At 38.0% G+C, this 26,506-nt stretch overlaps 1 protein-coding gene across 17 annotated transcripts in view; it reads right to left on the bottom strand.

The window, feature by feature from the left end:
- Positions 1–26,506, bottom strand: part of NRXN1 (neurexin 1) — a 1,211,846-nt gene that overhangs the window by 1,182,063 nt on the left and 3,277 nt on the right. For 16 of the 17 annotated variants that reach the window (XM_025201341.1, XM_025201393.1, XM_025201684.1 and 13 more), the window contains exon 2: positions 23,851–25,420. In XM_025201341.1, coding sequence (XP_025057126.1) covers positions 23,851–24,589 — 739 coding nt within the window. In that variant the 5' untranslated portion in view covers positions 24,590–25,420. Of the gene's footprint in view, positions 1–8,660; positions 8,741–23,850; positions 25,421–26,506 lie in introns of those variants that run through there. The other variant, XM_025201976.1, reaches the window with a different exon arrangement.

Here is a 26,506-nt window from a genome sequence, read left to right as displayed (position 1 = left end):
CACAAAAGTTTGAATAACAGAAGAGTATAGACAAAGAGATTAGGTTAGATTTAAAAAACCTTCTCACTAAAGATGGACTGGAAGACGACTGAATTTTAAAAATGCAACCCTACACTTGTGCTCTGAGGTGGGAGGAAGGGCCATTTTAATTAGAACGAATCGCAGGAGCTGCTTTAATTAAAATGCCTGTAGTGTCTCATGTATTCAGCATCTTGTGTTTCCAAATGGCAGTGTGAGCACTTTAACTAAAGCTTATTCATTAAAGCACTCCCACTGCCATTTTGAAACATGGGGATCCTGAATACGCAAGATGCTGCAGCATGCTGCAGCAGGCTCAATTAGTAGAGTATGCTCGGATGCTTTCTAATCAGAATGTGTCAGAGCACATGTAAAAGTGCCCAAAGTTGCTGGGCTGAGACATTTGGAAGTAATTATAAATTAATGTATCAGTGGCAAAACCTGAGGATTTTAGTCTTTTTTAACCTAGTCCTAGGTCAGCCATTAATTCATTCAGAGTACCATTCAAAACAATGGGAATTTGTAGCAGTAAAGACTGAGTTAAAACTGAAAAAGAAACTTGAGATATGATCAAAATTATTAAAATGAAAATCAATTCCTTTCATGGTTACCATGGATGGGTTAAACTGACCATATTTGGCTTAGGTACCAGTTTGGTAAAATCTCTTACAACATATCTCTAACAAAATTACAACAGAAGAATCTAGTAAACACTTCACTGCCCTTAAAGATCTTGATAGTGTAAAAGGAAAGCCTGAATAAACTAATCTTTTTGTATCTCTCACTGCCATTTTTTTTTTATTTTAATGGATATTGGGTTACTTGTGCCTGCTAAAAATTGTTCTGCTAGAAATCCACAGCAATAACTTTGATGATATATTTGCTCAAAGTTTGGAAATTATATTCATGATCACCAAATTTAAATGGCAAAACTAATCAATGATTATAGCATTCAGATTTCTAGAAATAATCCTCTCCATTAAAATGGCATTATTGTCATTGTTGTTATTGTTACTATCATTATTACTCCTCCTCCTCAGGTATTGCAGATGTTGGATGATTTACAGAATCCAGATGGAAATGTGAGCCATTTCCTCCAAAAAACTTACAATCTAAACATACATTAATAAACAGCAAAAGGTAGAGGCAAAATAGACATGATATAAAGTATACAGCTGTGGTTAAGACAGGTAATTATCATAAAAAATAAATATAATTCATGTTATTATTTATAGACATCTCTCTAATCACTTGTCAATTTTCCCTACTAATCATAGTAAGTATTTTAGTTGTTTAGTAACTATGGAGATTTTCAAACTTCAAATTTCCATAGACTTTCAGTGGGATTTGGGTGTGCAACAAACCTTTGAAAATATCCCCCTATTTGTTTATTCTGAACTTACAAAAATTAAAAAAAAAAACAAAAAAAAATTCTTAAAGTCTGTTCAGGTATATAAATACTTTTAATTAAAAATGAATATACTTATTTTACATACATAACACCATATGTCTTTATGCATCAAGCTGTTCACTTGTGAGCCACTACATCTGGAGAAGATAAAGCAAACATCAGGGGTAATATTAAAGTCTGCAAAACTACAGTTTCAGGCTACTTATATGAAATTAAATTGTCAGAATGTAATATGTTTGCAACTGTTAAAATCCAGGAATTTTATTAAAAATTTAATAGTGTTGTACTAATAGTGCTATCCTAGCTAATATAACATTTCTAACTTCAGTAATCTGTTTAAAGTTTCAGCGATTTGTCATCTTAAGACTGTTTTTTGTGCATTTTCCAATATTCAGAATTATTTATAGTCACTGCAAATTTTTATTTTGCTATTCCTTTCACTCTGAAACAGAAATGCAATAGCAAAAGGTTGATCAGTGGTTAATATGCAACGTCTTCTTCTTTAATTCACAGTTTGCTTACACATTAAACTTGGAACATAAAGTAGAATACATTTTCATTCTTCATGAATTTTCCACAGCTATACTTGACTTAATTTTTTTTCCCAAAAATGTGTTTAAAATTCAGTTTTATTTGAAATTCTGGAAAGTTTAGACAACTGGATTGTAATTGCTACTGTTCACTCCTATTAGCATTGTTTTCATGATAGCAGTTTTATAGTATCCAAAAAACAAGTGTGTCAAACCTCACTGAAAGCATGAGGATTTTCTCCCAGAGGCCTGCAGTATTTTGCTATAATAATAATTTTTAAAAACATTGTATATATTTTTGGAAAAGTAAATCTTCATTTTACTTCAAATATGAATGAATAGTTCTCTCTTTGTGATCCTAAGTTATTACTGACAATAGTAGAGCTAAAAAAGCTAGAAAATTAGAAAAGTGCTCTTTCAAACATAAAATCTATATTTAAATTTTTACCTAACAACAAAGATAGTGTTTATAGATTTTATATAACAAGATATTAGTAAAAAATGACTATTTCCTCCTTACCTTTGCATCAGTACAAGACTTTATGCTTTATGAAGTTTCATAAACACTTCTATGAGAATGCACTAAAATGCTTTTTACAATATTATTGGCACATATTAAAAAAGTGCAACATGCCTTAGAAAATGTTTCTTTCAACTCCTATTTATCCCAAGAAAAAACAATATTACAGAGATTTTAGAAGGTTTTAACTCCAAGTCCAGAAGCATACCATTCTTTTACTTTGTTTTGCATTAATAGTTTTTTGTTCAAATATATAATAATCTTGTTAACAAATTTTGTTGTTAACAAAAATTAACAAAGTTATGCATTAACTTTTATTAACATTAAAGTTATGCTCTGAGAAATAAACCACCAACCAATTTGGAATAGATTATTTCACTGAACAGCCAAAATAGTTTATGCTAACACATCAAAACCGTCAGAAACTAACAGATATTTTTAAAATTTAAATGCTAATTAAAACTGTTTATTCCACTGATTCCTGATACTATTTTATCTCAATGTCTTCTACGCTGCTCCCCTCTTTATCCTCATTTGTATTCTCCATTGCTCCCCTCTTTATCCTCATATAATCCTCATATGAGTATAGTATCTCAAACCCTAACCGAGACCCAGGCCCTATTGTACAAGGCATTCTACAAATGTATTATCACTAAAGTGTTAAACGGACAAGACAGACAACAGGTGAAAATAAGACAGTGGATATTATTATTATTCCTATTTTACAGATATAGAGCTGAGATACTGAGAGAATAAACACCCACAGTCTGTGGTAGTACTGTAAATCAAAACCACTCTCACCACAAATCCCTCCTTCTTTTTCCCTTTCTCTCGTTTTGAGTTTTTCAGATTTTTTTCTACTCATTGGACTTCATGGACTTCAGACACTTCCAGTCTATAGAGAAGATGTAATATAAATCACAACCTTTGGAACAACCCTTCAAGGAACATGCTTAAAGCTAGGCCCTTACATGATTAGCAACTTCTCTTCACCACAGATACTTATGGGACATTATTAAGGACCTCTATTGTATCCCAACTCATTTTTGTATTGAAATCAATTTTTCATAATGAGTGTAAACCAAGTAAGAACTGTAGAACAAGGCTTTATAAGGTATAACTGTTCTGCATAGGAATAAGGTAGCTCATACCAAGTCTATTAACTACATATTTACTGAACCCTGGCTCACCATGATCTATTACAGCAATATAAATGCTTCAGATAGATATCCTGGGTACAAGTTTTCTTTGTGGCCATCATATCTATTACCTCATTTAAATTAAATCTTTTTTTCCTGTGCTGAAGCCTGTGTATGAGATAAAATGACACTGTTGCTTCTTTGAAATATGTGAAAAAGTTATAGGACCATAGTCATTTTATTCAACCCACTAGCAACAATCTGATTCTTAATTTATTTTTTTATTTTTAAGATTTTTGACAGAATTCAAAATTCAGAATTCAAAACATGCTGCACTGGGAGGGGTTTATTAGAATCTGATTCAGAGCTAATGTTATTGATTAAGGGTGAATGTACAAGCTCTAAGCTCATTACAATACTTTGTTTTTGTTTTTATTTTGGACAGGAATATATTTGAAAACATATTACTTTAAACAAGCAAAACATGCTTAACTTACTTAACATTATGTGATACTGGTAGCACCCTTTTGAGTGGGGAACACAAATACACCTCTGTACGGAACTTTTGTGAACTGATTATTAAGTCTATCAAGTCTTCAGGAATTAGTGTGAGCTATAACGATAGAAGTTTAGGAGCTTCTGTTAACTGTAATGAATCAGACGAAAAAGGAACAAATTATTTATATATACTGGACAAATACAAGTTCAGTTATCTGCTTCCCTATTAAAATATCCTTCTCTTCTAAAGCATAGTAGATGTGCCTACATACCTTTGAAAATATTAGTTCTGAATTCATATTCTTTCATTTCATTGACTTTAGAGTAAAATTCAGAGTGCACAATTAGCCTCTTAAGGTGTGTACAGATGTTTGCTGCACCTGGTCTATAATCACACAGCTTACTTTAAGTCATGTGATCATGGACTGGGAGTGGTGTGTATAGATGTTCACTGGTGCTGGAAGCCACACTGGGAACCCAATGCAAGTAACTTGGGGAGGGGCAGGCTGGATTAGGGGCTGGTGGGTCAAAAAGGAGGCTTGGTTTTGGGACGGGGGGTGGCATATCTGCAGGGAGACTAGTGGGTCTGTGGAGGAAGTGAAGCATTGTCTGCCCAGGGGTGGGAAGGGTTGAGGGGCTAAAAATAGCTCAGTCAGGGTCAGGGGGAGTAAGTAGAGTCCAGTCCTGGGGTGGGGTTGGGGCGAGCAGTTGGGCCTTCCCATCCGCATGAATGCACTCCAAATCCAGGCAAATGTGGATTGGATCAGGTCAACTCATTCCCAATCTAGGCTTGTGGTGAGCAATTGGGCCATCCCAGCCCCAAGGATGCACTCCAAATCCAGGCAGATATTCACTGAATCAGGTTAACCCATTCTCAATCTAAGTTAGTTCACCTACTCACGTGTACCAACTTAGATCAGGCCCACTATTTTTGACCTGATTCAAACCCCACAGATACCTGCACAGATGGGCACTTACATTGACCAAACCCTAGTTAGGTTGATCTGAACTTAACATCTGAACGTACCCTTAGATTACAAACATTGAGACCAATTCAGGCTTGGTATTACTGAATAGAACAAAACCTATTTAAAACATTTATGAATATGCCCCACTTTTTAGAAGGTATCAAACAGATTCACAACTGTTACTCCTGCAGAGGTTTTTCTGTTTGTTTGTTTTGTTTTGTTTATTGAAGGGAGTTGCATTACCACAAAAATATAGTAAGACAGTGAAAAAAAATCAGAACCTATGTTTGTTCCCATATATCATTATCAATAATAATAATTTCTATGTATTTTTAGTTTCAATTACTTCAATGCCGTTAGTTGTTAAAATATTGACAATATATAACAAGTCACCAATAAACCTCATACATGTATATAAAAATATAGTTTTGAAACCAGAAGTCACCATAGCTTTGTGAAAGAATATTATGAGAATCCAAAAATAATTTTTTAAAAAATTACTGACAAAATCTAGGGGGATATATTTGGTTAATGATCTAAAAGAGTACTACCATGACTTTCTTATCTTTTCAATTACTTCTACCCTAAAATATTAGTCATTTTCTAGTTGGATGATTTATAGTAAAAATAAAACACAGTGGCTGCAATATGAACCAAGCAGAGGGGTGGGGGAAGATGACGTTCCTAGATCCTGTAAATGAAAGCACCAGATGTTCCTAAATCCTGCAAATGAAGAAACGGATAAACACACAACAATGAACAGCAAAGGAAAATGAGAACAGCCTTTCTACATTATGAATGATTGTTGCTCACACAGTCAGGATACTTCCACAGAAACATAATTTAAAACTATGCATCATAGCATCAAATATCTGACTGCTTTTAAGGCAGTATGCCACTTTCCAAAAATATATCACTCATTTCATGGCCTTGACACAAAGAGTTTAGCATTTTTTAAAAGCAAAACTTTTATGAAAGACACCACTGGACCACATGAAGGAAAACAAACCCCAACAACTATATATTTGTAGACTATGAGAAACTAATATGCATCCCCATATATTGACTCAAGTGATCACTCACAGTAAAAATAGTCCCAAATTAAACAGAAGCAATTTTGCCTCTACATTTTATTTTGCATGGTAACTCGCTTTGGGAGAAACACTTATTATCAGACGTAAGCAGCATCAACCAAAATAAATAACGGGAATAGGATGGTGTCACAAATTGTTAAGTGGAACCTCCTCTCCCCACACTCCCAATCAATCTACCTCCAAACCAAGCATTTGATAGTACTTTATTTGTGTATTTATTTGTTTTCAAAAAAAGGGCATTAAAATTCCTTTCCATGGAGATTGGTTTTAAATCTAAAGCAGCTTTGTTGCTGCATTGAAATTTGTGACAGTCCTCAAATATTTTAGGGAATTTTTAGCTCCATTATTATTCTTTTTGGCACTAAACTCCCTTTTTGCTACATTTTTCCTAATACACAGTATTGTCTATTGCAAAATTTGTCCAACAGGGTTTTTTTATAGGACCCTGTTCTGAATTCCTTATAACTCTACCACACTTCATACATCTGGGCTAAAACTATGCATTCTGAGTATCAGCTTTGGATTGGTTGGTTTTGGTTTTGGGGTTTTGTTTTGTTTTTTGGTTTGATCTGGTTTTGGGGATTTCTTTTGGAAAATTTCAGCAAAAATAAGCAAAACTAAGATAAGCTGTTGTTTAAGAAAGTGAGTATGCATCTCGGATTTAGTCAGTTTATAAGGTGCGCATCTACCCTGCTTTCTGCCTAAGAATATAAAACACGCATTATTGTGTGCATGTTAGAAACTTAAGACCACCTTTTCTTTTGGGAGCTCTTGTGTCCCTATGCTATGAAATGGGGACTTGAAATCTGACAAGGCAGTAGCATTTGTATCACAAATATATTTATCTTATGCTGCCCCTGTGAAAATCTGGCCACATTTTGCTAAGCAACAAGCCACTGAAAAATCACAGTTTGCACAGAATCAACAGAGACTCCTTAATGGTTCAGTAGGTAAATTCTTGAGAAATTCTTTCCATTGGGTATGCTTGAGCCTGATGCTACAGGTGTTGCTGTGCACCTCTAAGCTGCTGCAGGTGGTGCGATGTCTAGTCACTTGACTAGAGAAAAAAAAAACCTGACTGACCTGTATTATCAGTGCTGTCCCTGCTGGTGAGGTGGAAGCTGCTTGATTAAAATGCAGAGGCACCAACAGCTGAGCCTGGGACTGAAGCAGGCACAATAGATTTTTAAAAACCCGAGAAAGTACACACATACCAAAAAAAGAAACAATATTAAAAGAACACTCACAGAGCTGCAGTCGGTCATTCAAAAGTTAGAAAATACAAGAATTAAGGTTTCCTACATCATTTACATTTAGTCCCCTTGTTCAGATATATGTGTTATACAATCTTCAACTGATTTCATATCACTTGTCCCTTAGGGCTTCAAGTCATTAAGTGCACAAATGGCCCTCCCTTTAGATACAAATGAGGGAGTGAAACTGCTGTCTTTAGGGTGCCAACTTCATGTGTTTCAGACCTTAGAAGATGATCATAAAAGAGGTAAAACAATTAACGGAGAGATAGGAGAATGTCCTAGTTAAGGCAGATGAATGATGCATGCCATCCCTGCCTCTGGAAATCTTTTCATAGGGTCATTTGTGTTTATTTTCTGGGTACCTGACTTTTGGCACCAAGGTCTGAAGTGTTGGCCATTAACAGCTGCAGTTGATGTGAATTGGAACTGCTTTATACATCTGTAGTGTAAATGCCAAGTACTATGAAAAGGCATGCTCAGGTCTCTCAAATGGGGCACACAAAACAGTAGATTTAAAAAATCTACTGAAAAAACGGATTTAATGTAATCTCTTTGCCTCTGTTCCTCAGCTGTAATCTAATGATGATTATAGCACCCCATTATCTCTCAACAGTAAAAAAATATTTTTTTCAATATCTGTGTAGTAATTCGGATATTATAGAGATAAGTGCCATAGAGAAGTCTATAGGAAAATTAATTCTAATTAATAATTCTTCAAAGCAGAGTTTACATATCGGCAGTAAATATGGTACTGTGTTTACTGAATTAAGCAACAGTCTTGTGGAAAAAAAACTGTGAGAGAATGTAATTAAAAACTGTACCATAAAATATAAAAACAAGAGGAAAGAACTAAGATTGTAAAGATGCCCTTAATTTTGGCATTTCCTAAGGTTTTGAGTGCTTGACTTGGCAACTTTAATAATATCCTTCTAACATAGCCGTTGTGTGCCTGCATGTGTACATGCACACCCACATGTAATATATAAATTTGTATCATTTTAGTAAATGTTATCTTGGATGACTTGGGCTGGCTATATTTAGAGAAAGGAGCTAACTGGGCATATTGGGCTAGGTTTTAAAAACTGTGCATCAAATGTGTATCTAAGAACAGCAAAACGAGCATGAAAATCAATTCTAATGCTCAAATGAAAAAACACAGATGGTCTGTTTTCAAAGGCAGGCATTTTAGTACATATAAGCCATATCTGCTAAAGCATGTAAGGGGAAAAGAGTTCATGTAGGACAGTCTTTTAGCCATTCATCTGTAATTTTCAATGGAAGACTGCATTGTCACTGTCCATTATATCTGCATGGATACAGAAAAATTAAAGAGTAAAATAAGTCATTATTGTTAACATGTATATGTGTAAATGAAGACAGGAACACTTCTTGCCCTGTATTTTTAAACTGCCAAGATGCTGCTGTGCATTCAAATTACAAAGGGAAACCCCCTATTAGGATCACAAGGTAACTTCACATAGTAGCGGGCAAGGTTAATCCTGTGTGGACCTCACTGTGGTCCTGAAATGCTTTATTGATAGGATAATCATAACATTTTTCTTTGCGGCCACAGGCAGCATGCAGTTTTGGCAAATCTTTGTAAGTCTGATTCTGATTTCACATTAACTTTACCATTGTTTAACTTTACTAACTTCACAGGGAATTGCAAGTAATTCTGATTTACATTCATGTGAGAGGTGTGTTTGACCCAGTGATTTTACTCCATTAGTTGGATGACAGCAGTTACTGAATATGAAAAATCTACAAAAGCAAAGAATGTTAAAATGATTATTAATATTAATAATGTTTAGCATTTATAAAACACTTTTCATCTTCAAAGTACTTAGCACACATAACTAATTAACCCTCAGAAAACCCTGAGTCTGTGTCTGTCTTTCCTGTACAACGGGACAGATTTGTACCTTAAAGACTAACTGAAGTGTGTATATATACAGAGAGAGACAGAACAAGCATTCATGAGATGAAGCTCACTTCATCAAGCTTGTATTCTCTCTATATATCTATATAGATCTACTTCAGTTAATCTTTAAGGTCATTTGTACATGCCATGGGGGTTTACTTCGCCCTAAATTGGGGCAGTGAGTTTTTAAAAACACTGCTTCAATTTATGGCGAAGTAAACCCCCATGGCACGTACACAAAGGTCAGGCACAATCTTTACCTGTCTCTATGGTGATGGGGAGGGGAGGGCAAGCTGCTGGTAGGTCAAGCAGTCCCTGAGCTGCAGGGAGGTTGGGGGAGGGCTGGTGCTTCCCTCTGCAGCAGCAGCAGGGACCCCCAGGTGGCACCCGCCCACAGGCACCCAATCCAGGCAGTCCTGGAGAACCACAGCCACAGAGGGAAGTACTGGGCCCCCACGCGGCTCAGGCAGGCTCCTTGGAGAGGGGGGAAAAAAAAAATAGATCAGGCTCACCACATTTTTACTTCAGTGGAGCCTGCCTGCACAAGCTGTCACAGGACTGCCTGCACAGCCCCTGAACTGCACGGGGCCCGGGGCTTCCTTCCACAGCTGTAAAGTAGCAAGCTAAAATACCTCAGAGGTGTTTTATTTTGTTGCATCCCAAAGTCATTTAACGCACAGTATGCCGCCAAACGTGCAAACAGCAACACCATTAAAGTGGTGTAAGAGGGCATTTAACCCGCTTTAAAGGCCAATTTTGTGGCATGTACAAAGGCCCTAAGGTGGCAATTTACTCTGCCTTCTACTTGACTTCAGACTAAAGAAGCTAAATACAACCGTTTCCTGTCCAAAAACAAGCTTATTAGAAGTCAGTCAGCACATCCCTGCATGCAGCGGCATGTGCTTGCAGCACCAAAAGTAGTAGTGGCACAAATTTGTACCCCTACTCTTTGCTGGTGCACCTGCCCCTTCATGTGTGCTTTGGTACATCACCATCTACATGTGCATCAGTATTAGGGCATGGTAAACTAATTAACTCCACCATAAGATAGTATTGTTGGGGAGAGTACACTCTTATGGCAGAGTCATTTACTGAACTGCAACACACATGTAAATGGTGAACAGGTGGAGGCCAGACTCCTGCCTGCCATCTAGTCACGTGGCTCCACAGGGTCAGCACCCTCATGCCCCAGCCATCCCCTTTGCCATGTGATGTCACCACCCAGAGACCAGGGCTGACCCCAGTGACCCCTGCACGCTCAGCCCTGCCCTGCCCTAATTCAAATCACTACTTTCTTGGTGTAGACACTGCTCCCGGGAGCAGTTTACTCTGGTGCAAACTGTGCCAAAATGTATTGTGTCACTTTAGTTGCACATGTAGATGCACCCAGTGAAAATTCAAAGTGTGCAATGATCAAAGGACTGGGCATCTGATAGAAAATTTAGTATTACTGGCACTAGTTTCTAGTTGGAGAAATGGAGGCACAAGGAGTTAAGCAACATTCTGAAATCTGGTCTTTAAACCTGTCCTTAATTTGTTATGGTATGTTCAGGCATTTACAACAATGATGTGCCAAACAACCAAATCAAAATAACAAATCACTGTAAAATCTCAGAATCAGATCCAAACACTGCAGACTGGGCCCATCTCTAATTACAACATACACAGAATCAGCAAAATCTTACCAATTGCTTCAGTAATTGGTACATGACAATTAATTAAGCACAAAGGTACAAATTCTGCTCTTGATCACAGTTAACAAATGGAGATCTCCTGTGTGTCACACATGAATTTTGTCCTCAGTCTGTCTTAATTCTAAATGTCTCTACTTTTGTGCTTTTAGTTAAAGTTTTAACTTTACACATTTCTCTAAATAGTTAGTGAATTTTTGATACACAAGAATAAAAAAGAAGTTGTCCTAACTCCCATTTCAATCCACATTCTTGTGAGTAAACATCCACAAAGCCTGCCAGTCACATGGACGTAAAGGGGAGATTTTGGGCATGAGTAGACATTCCCAAGACCCAATCATACATCTTAGATCACATCTTTTGTGCTTGTGCATACCATGGTCAGTACCGGGAGATACACCAAGTATGCAGTCTAAATAAGTTGGGGTGGATAGAAGGACAGGTGGAATTGGAAGGGCTAGCCAGGCTGCTGGAGGGGTAGGGGTTAGAGGGTCCGAGGGAGGGGGGTGGTCCATAACCGATACCTAAGTATAGTAAACACCTATGCTAAACATATTTAGGGGCTGATAAAACATCTTCTTGAGGGAAAGAAAAATTTGTGAAAGAAATTTGAGGATGAACCTCTAACTACAGGAATGTCCTGAGAACAGTGATATGGTAGCAATCTTTCAGCTTTCAAATAGGACTAACACTGTAGTACCAATCTCCTGGTGCCCTCCCCTTATCACCTATACTATCTTGGCTGGCATACCACTTTTGGAGTTAAGGTCGTGCCTCCCCCCTACGCAAAGATGGTACAGAGCCAAAAACTAGCTAAGCTAATAATAACAGTCTCAGCCTTAAAATTCTTGAGCATTTCCAAGGGACATTCCACTTGTCTCTCTGTAAATAATGTGGAATAAAGTAGCTTTCCACTTAACTGTTCTTATTTACTCAAATGTCCTTCCCCATGTCTCACATCATTCCAAGTGCCTGGTGCTTCTGCACAGTATCATCTGTCATCTTGGAAGAGAGAAATGTACTCCCCCTCATTTTCCCGTCCTCCTTTTGTGCCTGTACTTTCCAAGTTAAGAGTCTGATTGTGCATGCGCAAGTAACTATAAATGTTTATAAGAGTATGCAAAACCAAGCTCTGTGCCTGAATGACTATTTTCATTCTGTTCAGAGGAAGGGATGCTGAGGCTTCCTCCTTCAAATGCTTGTTAGAGCATTTGTTGTTTTATTTGCGGAACTCAGAGACTGATTCTGCCAAGCTATTCACATTATGTACTTTACTTCACAAGACTCAAACTCCTCAAAAAGCAAATAACTGTTTAGCATACATAAGGGTAGCCTAATTGGACTTTGGATTTTAATACTGCAAATATGCATGTGATTAAGTTTATTTTCATGACTATTCCTAAGTGTCAACATTTAGGGAAATATATACGTGCTTCAAGGTAAGCACATGCATAATTCTTTGCAGGATCAGGTCTTAGTTTGCAAATACCTATAATATTAAGGCCATATCCTTTATCCCCTTCTTTATCTGAGATCTCTACTCACTTTCTTAAAGATTTCCATGGTATGGATGAAAATTAGTATATTTTTCCTGATACTTGGAACTTACCAGTTATTTTCTTGATCCCCAACTTGCAATATTTATCCCTTTTTATAAAAATGACAGTATGTTTGTGCAAATTTATTTTAATTTTATGATAAATATCCATATTTAAAGAATTTAAAGACATTTTCCTTAATGACAATATCCCCTTCGGGAGTAAGATCCTTTTCTTAATAAATGCATAGAGTCTTAGAAGAAGCAATACCTCAAGTTGAAGGAGAAGCTCCATCTGAAATTGAAAGTTAATTCTAAACCTTTTAGAACTACTATATACATTTCATCAATGATCTGGAAGATGGGATGATGTGCACCCTCAGCAAGTCTGCAGATGAACCAACTTGCAGGGAGTAGTAGATATGCTAGAGAATAGGGCTAGGATTCAGAGAGACCTAGACAAAGTGGAGAACTGGGCCAGAAGAAATCTTATGGACTAAGTACAGGTAGTCAAAAACCCCAAGGCTGAGATGATTCAGTTTTTTCAGGTTAATCTAAGCTGCAAAGATTGAACCAATAAGCAAATGAGCAGACACTGACTTTTGATTCATTAAAAGCAGCCACACGGCTGCAGTGGCTCAAGACAAAAGCCAGGGGTGCTAGAGCATGGCTTTCTGGCACATAGCAAGCATGGGCCATGTGTTTGCTTTCTTTTTCTGCTGCCCCCAAGGTCTCTGGGATTTGCACTATAGAATTACAGCAGAAGGACTTGGCAGCATTGCTCATCACTTTATCTTCCTGCTTCCAGGTGCCTCTGGGATTTATAGTCTTCAGCAACAGCCAGGAGGCCAAGGCAACTCCATAGTCAGGGGAAGGGAAATTTAACCCTACTCCCTGGCCCCAGACTCCAACCGGTGTTTGCTGGTGTGGGAAGAGGGGTCAGTGAGCCAGCCAGTGAGGCCAGTGAGCCAGCCCTCACTGCTCCAACCTGCTCTCCAGAGCAGACAGCACAGCCTAACCCTGGGGTGCAAAATGCTGGGATGCTGGGGGGCTGTGATTTAACTTGAACCAGAAAGGGATCTGGAACAGAAATTTCATAAACCAGTTTGACCTAAATCAGTTAAGTCTGATACTACATTCAAGCAGGTTTATCTTAAACCAGTTTTAGCCATTTTGAAACTGGCTTGTGCACAATGAACTTCTATTCTGTTAGAGGTTTAAACCAGTTTCTGATCACTTAAACATGTTTATGTGTAACTTCTATCCCTAGTCATGAAGTTCAATAAGGACAAGTACAAAGTCCTGCACTTAGGACCGAATAATCCCATGCACCTGTACAGGCTGAGGACTGACTGGCTAAGCAGCAGCTCTGCAAAAAGGACCTGAGGATTACAGTGCGGAATAACCTGAATATGAGCAAACACTGTACTGTTGTCGCGAAGAATGCTAATGGCATATTGCGCTGCATTAGTAGGAGTGTTGCGAGCAGATTGAGGGAACTGATTATTCCCCTCTACTTAGCACTGGTGAGGGCATGACTGAAGTGCAGTGTCCGGTTTTGTCCCTTCTCCCCCTACTTCAGAAAGAATGTGGACAAGTTGTAGAGAGTCCAGCAGAGGTCAACAAAAATGTTGAGGGGGCTAGGGCACATGACTTATGAGGACAGGTTGAGGGAACTGGGCTTATTTACTCTGGAGAAGAGAAAATTGAGGTGGGATTTAATAACAGCCATCAACTATCTGAAAGGTAGATCCAAACAGGATGAAGCTTGGCTGCTCTCAGTGGTGCAAAATGCCATAACAAAGTCTCAAGTTGTAGCAAGGGAAGTTTAGGTTAGATATTAGGAAAAACTGTCTTACCAGGAGAGTAGCGAAGCACTGGAACAGGCTACTCAGAAAGGTTGTGGAATCACCATCCTTACAGGTTTTTAAGACCCAGATAGACAGCGCCTATGGGCACGCAGTTCTGTGATCTTCACTAAGTTAGCTAGGCTAATAGGAATAGGAAATGAAAGCTGGTTAGCCCCTGCCTGGGTTTTCTCTTCCCATCTGCACCTCTTCACTGTATTATAACACTGCCTACTCCCTGCCTGTCTCAGTATTATTGCACTTGTGCAGGGCCTTGACTTGCTACTTAAAAAGAGCCAGTGTTGAGAGAGAGATAAGAACTCCCATGGTCATAACCTACTCACCGGGCTGCTCCTTCCCCTTTGTTTTCTGTGAAGGAATTTAGCTTTACCTGGCCCTCATTACGCATCAGTTTGGAATGGAGGGAGGCAATACAAAAGAAAGTACTGCTGGCAGCTTACTGCTTAGATAGGTTTGGACAGTAAAGTTTTGGATCACTATGATTCTGCTATATGACTTTTGCTGTGCCTTGAAGCTTGAGCCATAGAGTTAGATTCCAGTAAGTAGTGAATTCAGTACTGCTGGTAAATATTTAGGAAGGACCTGGGGACCCTCATTTGCCATTGAAGTCAATTTGAAGTCCCATTGACTCAATTTTAGAACTAGGACAAACCTAATAACCTGCTGATTCTGAACATAATATTCAGCTGGGAACACAGAAAGAATATCTGGGGCAAATCAAGTAACCTGCTGATTCTGACTATATTATTCATTTGGGAACATCTGTAGCAGAAACGATCTTCCATAAATTCAGGAGTCTGAAATAATAACAACAACATTAATAATAATAATTACTACTACTGCTATTGTTGTTGTTTTTTTATGCTTGCAGATCATATTGAAAAATTATGCGGGCCTTTTTTTTAAATTTAGGTCATTCAAAAATTGAATGGTAAACAGCTGCTTTACTAGGAATGACATTTTTTTATGTAGGCATTAATTCAGGCATAATGTGATACAGATATGCATCTAATGTAAGTAACTTTACAGTCACTGCCCAAAACTTACTGTGTACTACTGTATTGCATCTATTGATGTTATGCCGGCATCCAGACTATGGTCTGCACTTCATCTGTGGCACATCTTATATTGAGAAGTTGATACATTTGTGATTTGATCTACTAGAGGGTCTCATTTCGCTTAATGGCAGAGCAACTAGACTTTTGTTTTTCTTCGTACAGTGGTGTTTCCTTATAATTGAGATTATATTATAGGCATTATGGAGATTTCTGAAATGACACTCTGCAACCAGACATCATAGAAAATTAGAGTTGGAAGGGACCTTAGGAGGCCATCTAGTGCACCCCTTGCTCAAACCAGGACCTTCTCGAACTATATCATCCCAGACAAAGCTTTGTCTATCCAGGTCTTAAAAAACTCTAAGGATGGAGGTTCCACAACCGCTCTGGGTAACCTGTTTCAGTGCTTTACTACCTTCCTGGTAAGAAAGTTTTTCCTAATATCTAACCTAAACTTCCCTTGCCTTACCTAAACTTGAGACTTGCTCCATGTACTGTCCTGCCCATTATGCAGAGCAGAAGAACAGTACATTGGGAGGCAGAGTTAAAAATAGGTGGTATACAGGGCGAGCAACAGCACAGCCGACTAATGAGCCTGAGCTTGGAGAAGCAAAAATGGTGCACTAGGTTAGAGGAAGCGAGAGAGTAATTTCTGAGAGAGAGAGTTAAAAATGCAAGGCTTGATTCTTCAAGTGCCTGAGCAGATAGTCAGGTATCATTATATTTCTCAGGTGGTAAAACCAAGATGTGAAGTGAAGTGACTTGGCCACTGAAATAACATGAACAGACCAGAATCTTGTGTGCTGCCCTAGCCTGCTTGCCAGCGATGAGTGACATTTGTGAATCATACTGCACATCAGTTATAATGGATTCACCTTCGGCAAACAGAACGGTTCGTATATTATTTCGAACTGATTGAAGCCAATTGCTTTGTAGTCTGGCAAAAGAGAACCTCAATTTCTGCAACTTTGATTTATGATACATCACAGTGTGATGTTGGCCCAGAAAAGCTCCATTAGATCCCATCACCAGAGGACAGTTAGGAGATCTGCTTACAGAGTGCTAAACTTTGTGGGTAGAACTCAAACAGTTCTATGCAAGGGCTAATATAAGAAGAGCATTTCATCTTAAATAAGTGGAAGAACTGAAAAAATAATAAGCCATTATGGATCCTGCCTAATAATTCTATTTCCTTATTATAGTGACACTAGCGGCACTGCTAAAGTTAAAGATCCATCACATTTCTGTAATAAATCCCATTTTTGAAAGTTGTATAATTCAGTCTTTTTAATTAGCCCTGAGCTGCAACTTGGCAAATCAATTTTCACTATACCCTTCAAAGTTCTGTAAGATCATGTTTTAAAAATCATTGTGCATGATTTTTCAATTAGTGCATTGCGTTTTTTTCTACAGGCTGAAAACATTTTATGACTTCTTAGTAAATAACACCTCAAATTTTAAAAGACATAGTAGTGCAGCATTGTCCATCTCCCTGGAAAAGCTTGCTTTGATTTAAATTGAAGCGGGATCAGCCCTTTTGTTTTAAATTACAAGGCAGTTGTTAATCATGCAAAAAATCAGTTGGGAGGAAAAAAAAACAACCTTGCTGTAACTGTCAAGTGTTTAAGTTTGCCTCTGCTGTAACAAAATAGTTATTGTTTAATTTCTGTTTTCCTCAACCCCATCTGTCACCTAAGCAGCTGAATTAAGACTTTTTTGCTTACTCATTCTATGTGGCCTAGTGTTCACAAATTGTGCAACCACAGTTGGCAGCTACCATACTCAGGATTCCTAAGTGGTCTCCTACTCACCTCCTAGCCAGGCCCAGGTGTATTTACTTTCTGAGATCAGACAAAATCAGGTGTGTTCTATTCAGCACAGCAATAGGCCAGGAGGTGAAATATAGATTAGAAATATGCTAATTTATTTTATCATTTGAAGATTGAAAATGTATGACCAGAATAGTTCCTCCTAAACTAATAAGTGTAAGTTTCTGGCCATATTCATCTAGAATATTCACTTTCCACAAGCATGCAGTATAGATACAAAATTGGCGTTTAGCGCACAGAGTGAATCTACACATGCCCCCACAGTGCAGTTTTTACTGTGCTGTCATTTTACTGAGCCACCAGCTGTTACTGTGCTGTCCTGCGGTGCATAGGTATTTTTAGCATTTACGTCGCTGTAGCGATGCACTATAGCGAGGGAGCTTGTTACCATGGTGATGTAGTGGCGCATCACTACAGCAATGTAGCATATCATGTAGACACGCTCACTAAGACTTAGCATGTAAGGGAACATCTTCCCTTTTATTTAGAACACATCAATTTGGGGAACTAGGACTCATACTGTCCAGTAAGCGGACTTTTGGAAGAGTTGCAAAACAGCATTTTACCAGGATTTGTAATATGCAACAAGTTTTCCTCTTACAAATAACGTAAAACAGTCTGTTAGTTCCTAATAACTAATGACACAGTATTTGAATTGCTGTGAATTTATACAAGGAACACACTGAAAGCAATACCTTTCTTACTATGCAAAGTCCTGGTAAACAAAATAAAATATTAAATTGCATTAGGAAAAATTGTGCAAAACGCTACTTTAAAATTATACAAATTCTATTTATAGCCTAAGGAGTCCAAAGGAACCAGTCTTAGGATTCCACTGAAAAGTACCATGGAACTATTTCCTATATATTTTCCTGTTATACATTTTCTGAAATTGTAACCCACTGTTTCAAAATTTATGCTAATATAATTTTTAACAGTTGTGATTTAAACTAAACTTCAAGCTTCCTACACATGTTACTGAGCCTTAACTCAGTCAGCATTGGATTCCTATAGTATATTCTATTCTTAAATCACACATAGACCACCCCAATCACTATTAAAAATTAAAGGAATTCCAAATGTGGAAGAAGTACAACCTACACTAATAGAGACCCTCATTGAAGATATGGGATCTGAAGTGCAAATCAAAGCTTAAATTTTCACCCACGGTACTTCTGATTGTATGGTATGTTTTTTAGGATTAACGGTATTACCTAACAACTCAAATGAGATACAAGCTGGGTGACTACCACTGTAAAACTGAGTACTCATGTAAAATCATGGACCAGCTCTGCAATCAAATGCACACCTTAAAAAGGATTATTAATGCCAACACATTTTTTTCACGTAATACTCAAAAGTAATCCACAACAGAAGATAAACTAAAATATGAGGTCTTTCAAAAGGGAACGTGAAATGACAGACATAAAAAAACCCAAAAAATCAGTATGGAGAGGCAGATATAAACAACAGGGATTAGTAAACCTAATACTTGGGAACTAAACAAAAAAATCTAAAGCATAGCTAGTTTCAGACCTATAGGCTTGAGTTACTTAAAAATCTTCTTTAAAAAAAACAAACCATTCTTGGTACCATATTAAAATAAATAAATACATAAGAAACATTTATTTTCTACCTATGGAGACTTTTTAACATCTTTAATTTCCCCTAAGGAAGGGTCCGTGTGCCCAAAAGCTTGCAGAAAAAGATTTATTTTTTGTGATGTCTTAGTTTGTCTAATAAAAGGTATCATCTCTGAACCAAGAGTTCTACAGTTCTGCATTTCTTTTTTGTCTCAGACCAACATGATTACCAAATACATCCCTTCTTGGTGCCAATAATTCTTGAATATCTGACAAGGAAAATACCCTTTTATAAATGTTTACATAAACAGCTCTTACTTTTCTTTCTTACAATAAAATTTCAAGGGGACAGTCAAAATTAAAGAAGGTCTAAGAGGAAAAAGTTCTAATCCAAAGAATCTGTAGGACTCACTACAGCAGGATATAATTACATGAAAGAAATTAAAAACATTAAAAAAATAAGTTAGACATTTTGTATTACTCCAGGGATTACAAAATTGGAGAAATATTAGTATAAAGTCATTAGCTGCTGGTGTCAGCAAGCATTTTCTCCCAAAATGTATTATTTAAGTGTATTCCTTGTTTTTATTTTCTTCTCCATAGATGTCTGGATCCTATCAAAGATAACTTACCAAACTAAACTGAATATATATGAATATAAAACTCTCCTTGTCTACACACATATATGCTATAGTAGGTGTGTGTGTATAATTTATAGATATATACACACACACACAGAGATAGAGAGAGAGAGAGAGAGAGATTTAAATGTGTATATATGTATATGTATTAAACACTATAGTATATTTCCTTGTCTGAAGGCAGAAAGTCAATATTTGCAAGAGTAATTCAATACTGAGAAGAAAGCTTTTTTATTTCTACTCATGGTTTTCCAAAATAAGGAACAAAACATGGTATGAAAGCTCTTTTACATTAATTCTCTTTTCTATTTATTTCTCCAGGACTCTAATTTGTGTTATTAAATGGATTTTAAAGACCATACTTTTATAGTTTGTCCCAACCCTAAACTGAATCCACAAGCTTCTTTGGCTCCAAAGCAAAATATTATTAGCTTTGTATAGACTCCTCTGATAATCCCCAGAAATTTCTTGTAAAATGGATATGGTCATCTGGAAGGATATTACAATGTCTTGTTCCTTAGATAAAGGGATTACAATAATTTTATATATTTCCTTGTGTCAAGCTGCAACCATTATGTAACATCTCCCTTGCCTATTCCAGTGGTAAACTATATGCCAAATTAAAATTTTCAGTGTAATACCTATGGAATGAAATAAACATAAAACAACATCATGTGTACTTATCTTTGTCTATGTAGATTCATAGATGTTAGGGGCTGGCAGGGACCTCATGAGATCAACGGGTCCAGTTCCCTTGCATAATACTATTGAATAAGGTTCCATAAGAAGCCTAATGCATATAGAATAAATTGATAAACATGTGGCCTCAAAGCCACAACATTTCTATGACCAAAACCAGGGGTCCTAGATTATAATGGGCCAACCTTAAAGTTCTGGAGGCTTGGCTCATTTCAGTAAAGAACCCAGATGTTTGAATGCTTTTCTGAAACTTGAGGCCAATACCATCTACACCAAGGCAACACTCCTCTTCTTTTATCCTCACAACAGAAAAAAACTCCCGATTGACCAAGGCCAACACCTTGTAACACTTATTCCCAAGAGTAATATTTACTAAGAGAATGCAGTGTATCTGATTATACTCTAATTTATGCTGGTTTTGCACTGGTGTCACTCACTAGATTTAACTGAACATATTTCTGATCTAGAACATTAAGTTTAAGAACAGGTCAAAACCACTGGGACTACTATTTACACATGTAACGATTTTCACAGTACTGCCACTTTTGGGGATCGGGCTCAAATTGCAAGTCTACTGTGGTAAATACTAATGGAGGAAATTTTAAAAAATGCCTAAGTGATTTAACATATTACTCTCAAGTAAATGTCAAAAATCATTTGTTCTTAAATTGAGTAGGTTCTATTGAAAATCTGATCCTAAGAACTGCAACATAGGCTTCATTATCTCAATTATCTTGACTGCTCAAATCTGCAAAACAGGGCTACAAATTTTGGAAGATTTTCACTGCTACCACTTCCTGTGACCTCATTATATTACATAACTTTGGTCCTTGACAAAAATCGGAGGTGCAAAAGTACACAGAAATGATTCTCAAGGAAAAATATAATTAACCTCCCTTCTCAAGGAAAAAATTCAACTAGCATAGGTCATAGTTTCACATAGAAGTATAAGATTTGGCTTTTTCTTCTTTTTTGAAATCCCAATAAACTCAAAGACATATGAAAATGCAGAACAGGAAGACTCAAGAGACTCACCTAGTACCTTCCATTCTAAGGGATTAATCCTGCATCTTAGTGTATCCCAAGCTCCCACTGAAGTTAATAGAAAATTCACATGCACAAGAACTGCATGCTCAAATCCGTAATAAAGCTATTTCTTAGTACAATAATTCCTAAATAGTATTAGCTATCACTGCCATGGTCCTAAAGAATTAGAGATCAATAGAATGGGTTAGAGTACTCATGGGCTCAGTGTTTTTACTGGTCTCTCTCCATTTTTTGTTTCATTTAATTTCTCAGAAGAAAAAAAAGCTAATTATGTGGTAGTTTATTTTAGGGGGAATGGATATGAATAGCTGCTAATCTCTTCATCAAAATCTAACATTTAAATTTTGAATATTTATAGTTGTTAACAAATTAAAAATATAGGCCCAGTCCCACTTTCACTGGTGTCAAGGGGAGCTTTGCCTGTTATTTCAATGGATGCAAGATGAGGCTATATATCATAGCTCATTGCCCAGAAGGTAAGTAAAAGTATATTTCTTGTTTTATAAGTCTCCTTAGAGGTCAGAAAATGCAACAGGATACATTCTGGCCACACTGAGAGTAACAGAAGAACTCTTGCCTTCTTTGAGGTCAGAATTTCAAAATGGGAGGTTCAAAATACAGTGTTCAATGTAGTTTTCCTTTTATGTTGGGTAAACAGACATTTTGCATTGCATGTCATGTCTTATTTTCATCCAGTGATGGTATGAAAATATTCTTTGCCTGGGTTAATAAAAGTATATTATTTCATCTCTAATTTGGGGAAGTAACATGAGACTTGTATTTTGTTGCTTCTGTGTGCAGCTATTATCTATACTATAAGTTTTTCAATAAACTAATTTTATATGGTAGGAAACACTGTATTTTTCTACAACATTCTCTAGTTTTAATTCTTTAACAATCCATAGTTTTCATTACTGCATTAACCAACTGTTATACCTCATCATTTATAAGTTATAATAGGCCCTAATTTACAAAAATAAAGAAACCTCAGTATTTTACATATACCTATAGGACATCTGGTACAACATATGAAAAATCCATGGGCAAAGCATAAATACATGAACATGATTTAGACTAGTATAGAAGACACTCTCATCCTACAGTCTTTCGGATTAAGTGCTAGTGAAGCTACATGCTTATTATGTTCTGAAAGAGTAAGGTACTGCTCTTTCATTATGATATTTACAAATATAGAAAGACTTTACATATTTTAAACAAATGGTGGATGAGAGATAAAAATCTAATAAAGTAAACGGGATGCAGAATGACTGTATGTTAAGTATTGGCACTGAGGACAGAAGGTGTTACATAATAAAGCACACTCACAAATGGTCTTCTTTTGTACAGTGAGTGACATTTGATAAAAAATGATAAAGGCAAATTACTCAGCTGTAAATGTCATGCAGCCATTCAATAACCATTTTTATTTGGACTACATAATGCCTGTTTTACATCTTCATATTTACTCTCAAATTTTGGTATGAATGTCTGTTTCTATTGAAATATTTTGCTCTTCATAATTCTCATTCACATGCCCCTCCATTTGTTTTCTTGACACACAATAAAAGTATTCTCTGTTCCTTATAAGTAGCTGCAAGCAATGCAATGGCATATTAACTAGAAAAATTAAAAATAATATATCTTTAAAATTCTAGAGGTGTCTGCAAAATGAGCATGTTCACATTCCTCCAAAATCCCCAAGAACAATTGCTACTGGATACAAGTCTCATTTTATTCAGTGATTTACTTGTACATAAGAAACAGGAAAATGCCCCTTTTCTGAACTACTCTACCATTTCCCATTCTTGGGAATATAATACCTCTTACCCTTTTATCCTCTGTCTGTACCACTGGCATTAAAGCCTGCTAAATAAACAGTATAAAACAGGGATGTTCACGATGGTGTGAAACTGTAAGCCCCTGTTTAAATCTCCCCATTAAGAAATTTCACAAATAAATCACTGATTTCACTGCAGATATCAAAGGCCAGTATCAATAAAAAGCTACTGGTAGGAAGGAAAAGGAAAATAGATGCAGGTTTTCTCTAACCTCACAAAAAATAAACCCAAATTATCTTAGTACTCGACCCATCAAGAAGAAAGTTCCTTTGCCCAATAACACTCCCCACTGCACTCAAGAATAATTCTAAATGACCCAGCTCAGTAACTTTGGATTGCTCTCTCCCTCCTAACACCTGCACCCATATAAACTGTATTGCTCTCTCACAATAAACTGAGGTCATCATCACAGTGAAGAATCCAAGGGCATTCCCAGATCACACACTTACTCCCAAATTACATCCTCCTCTTTCTCAGACTTTTAGAAGAAAAAAATTACACCATACTCTATAACAGAAACACTTGGAGAATGGTGAAGGGCAGACTTGAATATAACGAAGAAGTCAAGGATGAGGTGGGGAAGGGTAAAATACAGATCAGAGAGAAATTTACTCTTACAGATGAAACATCATGCAGTCCTTATCTCCTACCTTTCCCCTCTAATATGTGAGGGATTGGTAGAGCAAGCGGAAGTGATGTCTTACCTTCGCTGCAGTCTTTCCCCCGAAAACCAGTTTGGGAGCAGTCACAGACAGCCTGGTCGTTGAGCACTGAGCAGACGCCACCATTAAGGCAGACATCATCCCTGGCGCATAAGCGACTCTGCTCGTCATCCAGCCGTACCTCCTGGCTCTCCACAGGTGAGGTTTGTGTGTAATTGACTCTGACATCAGTTATCCAGCCCTTAAAGGGCTCCCGATCCTTCACTGAGGACAGCGTCAGTTTCAGTGTCGCTGAGCGCAATTCAGGTGGGAGCCCACCTAAGAAAAGGCCACTGAAGACTGTCATATCACGCCGCTTGGACTTTACTTCTACCCATTTAGCCTCTGTCTGGTCAATAATTAATGTTGTATTCTTAAAATGGCGGCGGATGACCACTGTGTGCCAAAGGTTGTCGTTGATAGGAGTATCAGACAACAAGGTGGCAGGTTCGGCACAGAAGATAGAGAAGCTGAGCTGGAGCCGGCCCCCTTGGGTCAGGATGAGTTCCAGGAAATCACAGAAGCCCTCATCATCAAAGTAAAGGACCAGGCCACTGGAGCTGCGTGTCTTCATGTTGAAGCTCATTTCACTCTCACAACAGGCATTCCACTTGGGGAAACGGGTCCATTGGCCCTCAGCCCCCGGGAACTCTAGGCCACTGCCAAGCTCAGCCCAGCAGCCCAGCAGCAAGGCCAGCCACAGCAGGAGGCAGCCCCCACGCTTGAGGAGCACAGCCCCCATTCTTTGTGGGGTGGGGCGGGGGAGAGGGGGAAAAGGAGGGGGGAGTGGCGGGGGGGGGGCTAGAGCAGACAGGGTAAAATCTTTTTAGTCACCTCTCACACGAGATGGGTTAACTCACTCCTATTTCCCCTTCGCACTGAGATTATTGTAACTGCCTCCCCAGTACGACAGGCCTGGGTTTCGAGTGCACGATGTACAGATGTGAGCTGGGATCCCCCCAGAACAAATGGCCCCCGGTGGTGGTTGTGCAATCTTGGCTGAACTTTGAAAGATCTTCAGCTAAAAGAAGGCGCCAGTAGGCTTACTCAGTGATTGGTTTGGCCACCGAAGAAGTGTCTAGGGATGGATGAATCAGCTGAAACGTTACCAAAAGCCCACATTACCAAGACTGAAGGGGAAAAAAAAATACAGGTGGTAAAACCTTTGTTTAGGTGGATCCACAAACCCAGCAGGAGTGTATCAATATCCCCGTGTGTGCGGACTTCTTTTTACATACTATCCACCAGCTGTATTTTCCCAAAAGAATCTTCTCTCCTTTCTCAGGGAACCAATTACCAATCCCAGTGCTGCCTTCCTAGGACAGATCCTCCTGTCAGATCATGGGCTGCCTGCCATTGTGCTAGAGCAGCATCAGTTGACTACAGGACACAGTTTCCTGAGCTGCCTCATTCCCAATGGGGCTGAAACCCAAAAGCTGTCAAACAGCTCAGTGGCTACTTGATATGCAAAGCTTGACAGCTCCTCTTCTGTTCTCGTGTACAAGGCCAAAACTAAGATCCAAGGGTCTGATTTCACGTTTTGGGGTGTTTTTTTTATTTGTTTGTTTTTAATCTGCAAGGAAGTAAAACAAAAGAATACAAATTAAATCCTGAAGCCATTTAAGCCACAATACCCATCGCTTATCTGAGTTTATGGTTTACTTTGCCACTGTTTAAATTAGGGAAAACTAACTGCTGTTGTAAATATGCTTGGAGTTACTCAGAATACATGATATCTGGTATACTGAAGACATTGTGCATGCTTACACCAAAATGAAGGGTTTTTTGTGCTATTGCTTACATAAAAACTACTGCTTACCATTTCAAAACTTTCAAATCTTTTAGTATATGAATTTATTTGATAGGACTTATTACAAGAGAAAGGAAAGGACTATTAAAAGACACTGCTTATTCTTTTTGACACCTGGTTTTCCCTTGAACTTAATTCATTTAACAAAATATCTACCTCCGTGACACTGCAGAGCCCTATTAATGCACACTATGCCACTGAGCTTGGTTCTAGTTATTTCTAATATGTTTAAACACATGTAAAGTGGATCAAACTCCCAGCAGGGATTGGCAGGCTTGGGTTTATATAGCATACCTACTGTTTTATTTTCACAGGGTGAGGCAGAATTACAAAGCTTTCTTCGAAGGCTTTCGGAAAATTTCAAACTATATTTTTCTCTGCCACCTGGCCTCTTTTTTTTTTTTATTTTATTTTATTTTATTGCTGCTGAAAGGATCTGCGATGGCAGGGAAAATCCAACTGCAATCAGCAGACGTGCCTTGCAACACCATTCAGCAGTGAATGGCACTGAAACCATCTGGGAAAGGGGGCAGTTTTTGACCCTGTTTCAAAGGGATGGGATCCCCCACTTTAAATAGCAGAGCTGCTACAACCCAGCCAGGTGCTGTGAAGAGCTGCCTACATCCAAAGCACTTCATTAGAGGGAAAAGGTGCCATCCCCCCGCCCCCCAAAAACCCCCCAAAAAACCAAACCAACCTCTGGGTTTAGCAGCAGGTTCCTAAGGAGCGACCTCCCCCTGATGCTCCAGCTCAGCCCCTCAGAGCCTAACCCCCATTGCTCCCTTCCGCCGCTTGTCCTAGACGAAATCCCCACGGGGTAATGCCGCCGAGCCCGCGGGCGTGAGGCCG

This window comes from Alligator sinensis, unplaced genomic scaffold (genome assembly GCF_000455745.1).
Source record: "Alligator sinensis unplaced genomic scaffold, ASM45574v1 scaffold131_1, whole genome shotgun sequence".
Classification (NCBI taxonomy): domain Eukaryota; kingdom Metazoa; phylum Chordata; order Crocodylia; family Alligatoridae; genus Alligator; species Alligator sinensis.
The sequence above is the reverse complement of the archived record's forward strand: the minus strand, read 5'-3'. Positions and strand labels throughout refer to the sequence as shown.